Source organism: Henckelia pumila, chromosome 2 (assembly GCF_033568475.1).
Source record: "Henckelia pumila isolate YLH828 chromosome 2, ASM3356847v2, whole genome shotgun sequence".
NCBI lineage: Eukaryota > Viridiplantae > Streptophyta > Magnoliopsida > Lamiales > Gesneriaceae > Henckelia > Henckelia pumila.
The window spans coordinates 19,918,269-19,930,130 of NC_133121.1; the positions used below are offsets into that span (position 1 = coordinate 19,918,269).

General features: G+C 34.7%; 1 protein-coding gene across 1 annotated transcript; it reads right to left on the minus strand.

The window, feature by feature from the left end:
* Nucleotides 1-910: 910 nt before the first annotated feature.
* On the minus strand, nucleotides 911-2,634 carry LOC140877331 (high affinity nitrate transporter 2.6-like). Its single transcript, XM_073280867.1, has 3 exons — nucleotides 1,915-2,634; nucleotides 1,701-1,816; nucleotides 911-1,589 (listed from the first exon to the last, which is right to left on the minus strand). The coding sequence occupies exons 1-3, from the start codon at nucleotides 2,626-2,628 to the stop codon at nucleotides 911-913; spliced, it is 1,509 nt and encodes a 502-aa protein (XP_073136968.1). The 5' UTR covers nucleotides 2,629-2,634.
* Between the last annotated feature and the right edge of the window lie 9,228 nt (nucleotides 2,635-11,862).

An 11,862-nucleotide genomic window follows, 5' to 3' on the forward strand; every position in this document is an offset into this window, starting at 1 on the left:
TGAAAGTGGTAGAATACCGAACACACAGGGATTTGTTAATTGTTAGGATTAAAGAATTCCACAAAGGAGTCGACTCGATCGACGTCATATTTGTGTAATTATTATACATATTTTCATATAGGTACGGCTACGGATCTTGACGGTATTTTCATTCCAAGTACAATTTTGACGTTATATGTATCTATGTCGCTTTACTCGCGGTGTAGTTTTGCACTAAATTTTTATGTACATGAACATCTTATATAAAAACTAAAATATGTAAAGTTCTTTTTATTATTATTATTAATATTTTTTTTTGTTTTCAGTACTTCAAATGTACACATGAGTAACTTGTATAAGATAGACCAATAATGTTACTTTCGGTGTAATGTAGAGAGAGTGTTTTGTTATAACTTTAATATTTGGTACGTTGTTTTATTAATCTATATATAATTTATCTTATTCAATCTTGATTTTTTTCTGTCATATTATTTATCCATCTATCGATTATTTAATTTACATTAGTCAAATCATTAATTATTTATCTTACATCAATCAAATTATTGAATTTAAATTTCTATATGGCCCCTTATAAATAATATTATTCATATTTTATTTATTATTTTAAAAAAACAAAATTGTAATTTATCATTTTATATATAATTTAATCAATCAAATCAAATAAACTATAATCAGTTTTTATTTATTTTTTATTGCATTATATTAATTATCTATGTATTATTTATCTCATCACTCAAACCAAACATTAATGTTCTTGTAATTGTAATTATGGTTAAATATATTTCAAAAGTACAACAAAGTGAAGCGAGAGTACAAACATGATAAGCTCCTATCATACGTACCACCTAACGCCTTTCCTTAACTTCAACCTTATTAAGCCATATATATATATATATTTAAATAAAAAAATTTAAACATTATTATTGTTGGGCGTGGAATTCCCCGGCGGGGTTGCCGCCGATGCAATCTCATTCCTCTTCCCACGCTCCGATACGCTGTTTTCTGCGAATCTAAGGCTTCCATGATGCAAACCCTTTTGTTTTTCTTCCTCATTCCATTCAGACGAATAGTAATATTCTTCACTGTATTTCCCATTTCTTGAAGGTGGAAACAGCATGCTCCCCCACTGTGGAAAATGGATGAAAGCAACAGGAATAGTGCAAGCCACCGCCATGATTCCCATCAAAGAAAGCCCTTTTGCGGTTGAGAATCTCGTGGAGGTGAAGAAGATTAGTTGGTTCAATCCGCCACCGAAATTCCCACCGGCTCCGGTGAGTCCCGAGATTAGCCCTAGTGATCTTCTTGAAACAAAAGGGATGATGCCGTATGTTGCGCCGCACGCGGCTTGTGCTCCGATGGAGAAGAGAATCATGGATGTGATGGCTATAGGAAGTGATTCTGCGTACCCTAGCCAAATGCAGAAAACTCCTCCTAATGTTTGGACACACCATAGCACCCACAACCTCCCTCTCATTCCGAATTTTCGGGCCGCTAGGTCGGAGGCGTATCCGCCCAACGGACGTGCTACAAAGTTAGCCATGCCGAAGGTGGCGGCTATGATTCCGGCCGTGTGTAGTGAAAGGTTGAACCTGCAGACAATTATTAATTTGAGACTGGCTCATTGTATCATGCATATATAAAGACCAAAGTTTCTTCTTAAAATTAATTATGTGCTAGCTAGTCTATATATATTATAATACCTGTCGTAGAAATATTCGGCAATGACATTGTTTATGCATAGCTCAACTCCCATGGAAAAGCCGTAGAGGAGGAAAAACACCCATGTCCTGTAATTTTTTATTGCATACTTGAATATCTACACGATATTCAATCAATATAAACGTAATTAAGTCTCTAATTTAATTATATTATATATATATAAAAAAAAAAAACATGCATGAAGAAGATATATACCTTTGAAAACTTGTCTTTCTGCACATCTCCTCTCTTCTGTAGCATACCAAGATTCCCATCTGGCAAATCTTGTCCTAAAGTTAAGACCAAAACTCCAATAATAACATGAAGAAAGGCAGGCACCATAAACGCAATTCTCCATGCAGTGAAAGGGGTTGCTCCGAAAATCCCAATCAAACGGTACAGAAAAGGCATAAGAAGTTGAGTCACCCCACCCCCCATGTCTCCCCACCCCGCAGCAACCCCGTTCACCAGCCCGATAATCGAGCTGGTGAACATGACGCTCGTCCAATACTGGCAAGAAACGAACGTCGCGAGCGAGAATCCGATCATGAACCGGACTACGACGAAACCTTGAGCCGATGATATGAACACGACGCAGAAAACGACGGGCGCGGTCAACATGTTGAGGAACGCACAGCCATATCGAGGGCCGATCAAGTCGCAGATCACGCCCATTGCCAGCCTGGAGAAGATGCTCCCCGAAACGGAGGCCACCGCGGCGTTGCCTATGTCGGAGCGGGTGAGGTTCAAGTTGTCTCGGATGATGGGGACGAGAGGCGCGGCGGCGAACGTCGAAATGAAGCAGGTGAAGAAAGAGATCCATGCTAAGTGGAAAGATCTCATGTGCGGCTGTGAGAAAGAGAGGAGCTTGAGGGTTTTGGCTTTGTGTTCGGAATCAACCGGTAAAGAGAATTTTGGGGTGCTGATCATGATTTCAGATGGTACTGGAGCGCCCATTGATATTCTCAAGGTTTCTCTCTTTATTTCAGCCATTATACTTTTTGGAACAAAAGAATTATTTATAATTCAAGGCTAGGCACTCTGTGTGATATATATATTCAAAGGGGTGCATGGAGATGGTCTGCTATTTATAATGAGAATTGAAGTCTTTTTGGGATTAAAATAATCATATATATGGTTCATCGATCGATCGACATTATATATGATGCATGAATATTGAATAGTATTCATGAATATTTTTTTTAGCTATAAATTAACATACTTCAAAGATTTCTACATGCATTATATTCTTATGCACACATATTCATTAACAAAAGTACTGTTAAGTATCTTGCAAAAAAACTACTGTTGAGTATCAATCCGATATTGGAGTAAATAGTAATACTATCCATTTAATTAACTTCAAAATAACACAATTATACAACCCAATCCCATCGTCTTTAAACTCAAATCTAAAAAGAAATATTCTTAAAATATTCCTTATTATTTTATTTATGACACAAATTAATTGATTATATATTGAAATTAAATTTATTGATTTATACAATTAATTTTAGAAAAAAATTTAAATAATTTTAATTATAAAATAATATTAATTAAATTTTAAATATAATTTTTATATATATTTGTTTAAAATTATAAAATATAACTTTTAATTGTTTTAATTATTTATTAGGATAATTCAGATATTCACTTTTTTATTTACAGATTTATTAAATAATCAAATCAATCTTAAAATTAAGTTTAAGCCATTAACCTTACGTCAACTATTAAATTTTATAAATTATAACTACTATCTATATTTCTTTTTTCTTTTTAAAAAAAGTGTTGTGTTGGAGATGTACTCAATTCATGGCAATGACACACACTACTATATATATATATACATACAACATTTTTAGTCATGTTAACGTTTTTCAATTTTTGGTCCTCTTATGGTGTATTTCATTTTTAGTCTTCCAATTTGTATATTGTTTGTTTTTATTTTTATCATTTAAATTGTTTTTTTATTCAGTCTTTTTGTGACCGATAAAAAAAATCAAAATGAAAATAACTACAATTTAAAGGATAAAAAATGCAAAAAAAATATACAAGTTACAAAAATAAAAATTCACCATATCAGGAACAAAAGTGAAAAAAAAAAAGACCAATAATATATAGTTCTCCCCTTCAATAAATATTTGATTGGTGAACAAATGTATTAATGATTGATTTAAAAAAAATGTATTAATGATCAGATATTAGCTTTTTTATTATTAATCGAGATACTGAATTTTAAGCTGCACTCGTTGAGTTTCGAATAATTTTAATTTTACTTTTTACTATAATTTATTTAATTTTTAATGCCTACGTCTAAATATTTGTGCGGTGCATTAAGTAAACGAAATTAAATACTCTATTTAAACATAGGGTAACAAGAGTTTCAAACTAATGTACTCGAATCTAGCCATTCTCTTATTATTATATTATATACACATTTATTGAACATTTTAAAGTTATTATCATATGTGTATCTATATATGTATATATGTGTCCACTGAGAACGCAAAATTTATCTAATTAAATAAATATTAGGAGTGTAAATTATTCAAGAGATGGACTTTTTTGTTGGTTGAACTGCCACGTATTGTGTGTTGACATTATAATCACATGGTATTGCTCCTAAAAGTCAACAATAATATAATAATATAACTATGTATTCTTATCGTTACAGTTTTTATTATTATAAAAAATTAAAAATTAATGTATATTCATATTTCCCCAAAGATTTTTGTCTGAGGCTTTATTGAATTTGATGTTGCATTAAAATTTTTTCTCGTTAATTATTGTTTTATACTAGTCAATATTTTAATATCAAGTTTATATATGTAATTGATCACCTAAGCACTCTTTTGTGGTAATTGTTTTGAAATCATGTGCCTGTGAGTTTGGAATAAGTTTTAAAGGAAAGATATATTATATTTTGGAAAGGTGGTGCACAAATTAATCATGGGGGAGATCGGATATTCCAAAGCATCAATCAATTGAATTAAAATATTGAAGTAAAAAAGGGTACGTACGGCCAATAAGGCACCGTACTTTTCATTTAATAATACTTAATAGTTTATATACTTTTTTATTACGTGAATTGAATTACACACACATATATATATATATGTTTGTCAATAATTAAACAAAGGGAAAGTCGCTAGTACCCTTGAGTTTGAACATCTGGAATAGTCAAGAAGTCATAGCATCAGCTTGAATAATTTTTTTTAGAAATATATCGAATTCGTTTAATTCCAAAAATCTCGGCTGGTTATGTTGTTATCTTGAAAGTTCATATAATTTTGATATTATATTGCTAGTTACTATCCTGCAGGTGATGTGACGGATCATAATTGGATAAAATTAGTGGACCCCACGTGAAACTCACTGATGATTTTGATTCTAAAATAGTACTTCTGAATACAAGGAACTAGGGGTAGCATACCGTATCAAACCGAAAAATGCATACCGTATATCGTACCGAAAATTACAGTATAAATTTTTATACCGATACTGTACCGAAAATTTCGGTACATATAATTACTAGCATATCGATTATACCGAAATTTTTGGTATATCGAGATTTCGGTACGGTATCAGTATATACCGTTTTATACCAAAAAAAAACTTTATATTTTTTATAATTTATAAATTTATTGTTTAAAAAAATTATATATTTTTAACTTTTTATACAATATTTCGGTATACCGGTATATACCGAAATTTTTAAATTTCAAACCGTTACCGTACCGAAAAAGTCGGTATCGTTACCGTACCGTACCGAAAAAATCAGTATACCAAAAATTCGATAAATTCGGTATTTTTTCGGTACGATAACCTCGATATACCGAAAATTCGATATTTTTTCCCATCCCTACAAGGAACTAAAGGGTTTTGGACTTTGGTTATATTATAAGAAATGAGGATGGAAAAAAATGCAATTATTTTTCATTAATGTTTAAAGATGGATTAACGGTTGGAACGTCTCAAAGCATCTAAAAATAAATTGGTAGACCTTTTTTAACCATTAAAAACAAGAGCGACCAAAATGATTGATAGGAACAAAAATATAATTTCTTTAAAGGTATGTATATCGAAAAATCTTGTATTTTGGATTTTAAACTTTGTTTGAATAAGTATTTATAAAACATTTTTATGAAAGTATTTTTTTATATAATGTTTGAAAAGTTGTTTTAAAAATATATACGTTTTTAGACAACTATTTTATAAAAACATTTAAAATTTCAAAAGTAAGGTTGTGTAGGGATGTAAACGAGCCGGACCGAGCTTTTGAATGTTCAAGCTCGGTTCATTTATAAACGAGCCGAGCCCGAGCTTATTTAACGAATTTATTCATGGCTCACGAGCTTATTCGAGCTTTTATCGAGCCTAAACGAGCTTAATATATTTAAACTATAAATTTAAATATTCATTAAATTAATTAAAAACTAAATTATATATTTGAAAAAAATATAATATTATTATTAAAATTTGTAATTTATTCTAATAAATTAATTTTTATAGATTTTTCAATATTTTTCACAAGTAAAGTGTAAATTTATAAATTATGTAACGTCCCAATTTCTCAATCGGAGCGTTACTCAACATGCATACTTAAATTTGGTAAAAATAAAAATTTTGCGGAAGCATAATCTTCTTTATTAAAAAGTGCGTAAAATAAGTGCACAAATAAAATAACATTAATTTAAAAATCTTTGCCAAACATGGCCATCGACATAAGATTCAAAATTTGTTTAAAACAACTTTTATTCTAAAGCATTCACACTCATGCATTGCCCGTTGGACCGACCCCTGCCTCTTCTTCATGTCCGCCCACATAATCATCAATAAAAGCATCCAAATCATCGTTACCTGCACCATTCAAGTATAGTGAGTCGAAAGACTCAGCAAGAACATGCAGAAAAAGATTTTCTAACTTTAAAGGAGAAAACATTGACTTAAACTTTCATGCAATAAACATAACTTTGATATAGTCATATCATAAAAATATTTGGGGTGATGAAGTATGAGTAGTGTGGTAACCGTCATAACGAGCCATTCATAGTTTCCTGTTGATCAACAAGCATATGACATTACGCCCGTAAATTTTATTCTTTGGATAGCCGCTTCGGAGCTCATCCCGAAGTGCATACCCCATATAACCATCCCGTGAGCCATGTTGGATAGCCGCTCCGGAGCTCATCCCGAAGTGCATACTCCATGTAATCACCACAAGACGCATAAGTCATCAAAATATTTTTCATACAACATAACATATCATGCTTCATACATATCATCGTCATTCTTCCATAATCATTGTAACGCCCCAATTTTATCTTAATCGACTTTATTTAAGATAATCGGAGATTCCAGAGTTCAAGAGCCGACTTGATTTTGATCAGGGTCCTTTTTGCAAATTTCGGATTTTTCAGGGACTAAAATGCAAATATGGACTTAATTAGATATTTATACCTTGTTTTGACTCCTCCTTCACTCCACCCTCTTCTCTCCCAACCGATTCCTCCATTGAAGGCGTGAGATAAGCTTTTCAAGCTTTTGGATTTCAGTCCGAGCTCGATCCGTCCGTTAGAAATTATTTCTGAAGGCAGATTAGCGATCACGGCTGAGAGAGCTTCGTTATACCGTAAGTATTTCTCCGATCGGATATGTTTTGTTTTTCGGAGGTGGTTAGAATCGATTTAGATTCTCGTATGTTGTTCCTGGCGGAGTTCTGATCGTTTATTATCTGTCAGTTTTGAATTAGAGCGACGTTCGGATTTGTTATGAATTTTTGAAGGGATTTTCGAAAAAGTGAGTTTTGTGATTTGTTGGAATTGGATTGTTTTGGTTGAATGTTGATTGATATGAGATGCTTAGAGTGATATTATGCTGTTTGCATTTTCGGTTAGTTGAATTTATAGCCGTTATGCCGCCGGTTTGAGATTTTGGAAATTGGAGATTCGTTTGAGTTTTTGGGAGTTGCTCGTTTTGAATGGATTGATATTGGATTGATTTTATCTCCGCAGATTAGTTGAAGATCGTGGAGTTCCGAATTGGCAACTTTCGAATCGTTGAAGAGTTGATCGAGGTTTGGTATCGAGTTGATCCATCCTCGAAAGTTGAATTGAATTATCTTTATCGTTGAACTTGATTTGGAATGGAATTTTGATTTGGAATTCTTGTATCGATGTTGTTTCCAGGTTTGGAGCATCGGCGTTGTTGAAAAGAGGTATAAGATGACTTGGAATGGAATGGAACGAATGACTCGAATCCGACTTGATTCGAGTGTTCCGGAAAAATCACATACTTGCATGTTAATTGATTATTTGAGTTATGTTGCATTGCATTCATATTGAGCATATGAACCCTGATTTGAATAGCGGGCAGGACGGCCCTTTTGATGATAGACGTTTTGGGAATTATATTGTGAGTGGCCTGGGTGTAGCTGTTTCACCTAGTGCTAGCATACTCCTTATAGTTGCACCAAAGTCTAGAGGATGGAGATACGTAGCACCACCTCGATCGGGAGAGTCGGTGAGTTGTTTACGTGATCTCGTCCTCGGGATCCCAAAAGCAAAAGCTGAAATGTTTTGATTATCCGACTTGATAATCTCAGATTTAAAGACATGCATTGCATTTATGCATATGAATTGAGTTTTAGACATGCTTGTGGAATTGCATGGTTGTTATTTGAATATGTAGAAGATGATGCATTTCGTTTGAGATGTTTTTATGATATTGCATGTTTGTCTCTTTTACTGGGAATATTATTCTCACCGGATTATCCGGCTGTTGTCTTGTCTTTGTATGTGTGCTTGACAACAGGTGGGGCAGGACCGAGTCAGAGATCGCATGGCTAGGTGGTCGAGTTGATAGAGTGAGACCTTGTTATTGTAGAAGTCGAATTTGAAATCGAACTTAGATTGTATTCGAACTCGATTTTTATTTTGGATTTTGGAACTTAGAATTGATGCATGTTCTACTCTTTCTTGTAATTGAATACTTCGTTGTTGGAAAAGTGTTAGTTGGATCATGTCGGAGCCTTTCCGGGTGTTAGATTGCACTTTTGGAGCCTTTTTTTGAGCTAAAACAGCAGGCCATGCGCGCCCGCGCCTGGTGAGGAGCGCCCGCGCGTTCTGCTCCCTTTCTCGGAGGCCCGGGCAGGTCTGTATGCGCACCCGCGCCTCGGGTGGCGCGCCCGCGCGTCACCCTGTGTAAAAAAAAAAAAAAAAAAACTTTGCTTTTAATCTTAGATCTTGTATGCGTAATTATTGTTTATTCTGAGAATAGATGATTAGAATCGAGGTCTCACAATCATGAACTTTCATAAAATAATGTCGCGCATGCATAAACCAATGTGAGAACCCTTCATGCATAAAATACTTCCTACATTTCATGATTTTCATGGAAAAATAGTTTTCATGAAGGTTGAAAACATAACTTACATTACAAAGTATATTTGGTCTACGTGAGTCGTTCCGTCCGTCACGGACATTCAAAACTTTAAATGTTTGCATAAAACCTCCTAAATATACTTAAGACATCTTAAAATAACATGAACATGAGTTTAGGACCCTTAAAACGAAGGTTAAAAAGTTTGGGACAGACGCATTCCGGACCCTTGTCCGGACCCTTGCACGGACCCGTGTCCGGATGGGGCACGGACCCCCTGCCAACATCCGTGCACAACAAAATTTCGATTTTTTTGGGACAGAGGGCATCCGGATCCCCTTCCAGGGTCTGGACACTTCGGAAAGTTTTTCTGAATTTTACGAATCTGCATCAAGCTTTCACCAAAAATTCCGATTTTTGAGTTCTAAAACCTATCAACCATCATAAACCTTGGAAAAACAATACTAAACTCAAATGAATCTTCTAATAACACTTCAAAACTCATTCATCAATCCATAAATTCAAAGATTTGAATAAAAAATTCACACCCAACACACTCAACCCAAAAGTTTAGATTTCAAACATCTAAGCCCTTACATCTCATCAAACTTGTACAAGTAGTGTCTCCATAGCTTCAAAGCAAAAACAACTGCCGCCAACTCAAGTCATGAGTCGGGTAGTTCCTCTCATGGACCTTCAGCTGTCGAGATGCATATACTATTACTTTATCATCCTGCATTAAAACAGCTCCTAATCCACTCTTAGAAGCATCGGTATAAACCACAAAATGACCCGTGCCTTCAAGAATTGCTAGCACTGGCGCTGACATCAATATTTCCTTCAATTCTGCAAAGCTCTTCTCACATTGTTCTGACCACACAAACTTCACACCTTTTCGAGTTAAGGAAGTCAGTGGTAGAGCTATCTTGGAGAAGCCTTGAATAAATCTCCTGTAGTAGCCTGCTAAACCCAAGAAACTCCGTATTTCTGTAGCATTCTTTGGAGCAACCCAATTTCGAACCGCTTCCACCTTAGACGGATCCACCTCAATTCCCTTAGCTGAAACTATATGACCCAAAAATGAAATCTGCTCCAGCCAAAATTCACACTTACTGAACTTAGCATACAGTTTCTTTTCTTTCAAAATCTGCAACACTGTAGTCAAGTGCTGACGATGCTCCTCTAGACTGCGAGAGTAGATCAATATGTCATCTATGATGACTATGATAAACTGATCCAAGAAGGGTTGAAACACCATGTTCATCAAATCCATGAACACAGCTGGTGCATTGGTCAACCCAAACGACATTACTAAGAACTCGTAGTGGCCATAGCGAGTCCTGAATGTTGTCTTCTACACATCTACATCCTTCACCTTTAGCTGGTGGTAGCCTGATCGTAGATCGATTTTTGAGAACACCTCTGCCCCTTGCAATTGGTCAAACAAGTCGTCTATTCTGGGCAAGGGATATATGTTCTTCACTGTAACTCGATTCAACTCTCTATAGTCAATGCACAACCTCATTGACCCATCTTTCTTCTTAACAAACAACACTGGTGAACCCCATGGCGATACAATCGGTCTGATGAACCTCTTATCCAGCAACTCTTGAAATTGATTTTTTAGTTCTTTCATCTCAGTCGGTGCTAATCTGTACGGTGCCTTAGAAGCTGGCTTAGTTCCATGCAACAATTCTATCCCAAATTCGACTTCCCTGTCTGGAGGCAATCCTGCAACATCATCGGGTAAGACTTTTGAAAAATCTTTCACTACTTCCACATCTTCAAGTTTCGGTCGCTGCAACTCCTGATCACACGATAGGCTTGCTAGAAAACATGTACAACCCTTGCTCAACAGTTGTAAGGCCTTGCCTGCTGAAATCACACACGTTGTGCTCTTCTTGTTCGCAGCACAGAACACAAACGATTCCCCATTATGAACCTTCAAAGACACAGTTCTCTGCTTACAGTCTATGGTAGCCTCATGCTGAGACAACCAATCCTTCTCAAAAATCACATCAAAATCTGACATCTCCAATACAAAGAAATCTGCATACAAATATAAACCTTGCATCTGAATCTTACAATTTCTTACCACGTTGTTGCTCTTCAATTCTTCTCCTGAGGGCAACGACACAATAAACCCCAAAACAGACTCATCTGACAAAATTCCCAATTGATTTATTTTGAATCCCAAAATCACGACTTAATTAATTCTAAGTACTAGTTCAAAATCAATCTAACTTAAACCAAGAAATAAATCTCAAATTTTATATTGCATATTCAATATAAATATTAATCCCAACTGATTCTTCTCGTTCTAAATCCTAGTCTCTCATCAAGATCATGCACCTGGTTTTTCTATGCCAGAAACTGGTTATTCTGGTTGTTCTGGTTGCTCTGATCACTCTCATTATTCGGGTTCCTACGGGTAGCCATTTCTTGATGTCCAACATAGTCCACATACTTAATTACGTTTTAAACATAAACATCATACTTGAACATGCATAACTCATAAATCATAAATAATATCATGCATCTAAGACAATCCATAACATAAAAACTTACAGACATGAAGACAAAGCATAGGGTCATGGCGAGAATGCATGCGTGCAAACAAACCCAGAGCGAACTTCTCTAATACCAAGCTGTAACGTCCCAATTTCTCAATCGGAGCGTTACTCAAGATGCATACTTAAATTTGGTAAAAATAAAAATTTTGCGAAAGCATAATCTTCTTTATTAAAAAGTGCGTAAAATAAGTGCACAAATAAAATAGCATTT

What these genes read in the sequence shown, in the direction of transcription:
- LOC140877331 (XM_073280867.1), bottom strand. Translation starts at nt 2,628, where the DNA reads ATGATCAGCACCCCAAAATTCTCTTTACCGGTTGATTCCGAACACAAA. An exon ending in AGAAAGACAAGTTTTCAAAG is followed by an intron (nt 1,817 to 1,914) that starts GTATATATCTTC and finishes AATATCGTGTAG; the next exon opens with ATATTCAAGTATGCAATAAA. An exon ending in GCCGAATATTTCTACGACAG is followed by an intron (nt 1,590 to 1,700) that starts GTATTATAATAT and finishes AATTGTCTGCAG; the next exon opens with GTTCAACCTTTCACTACACA.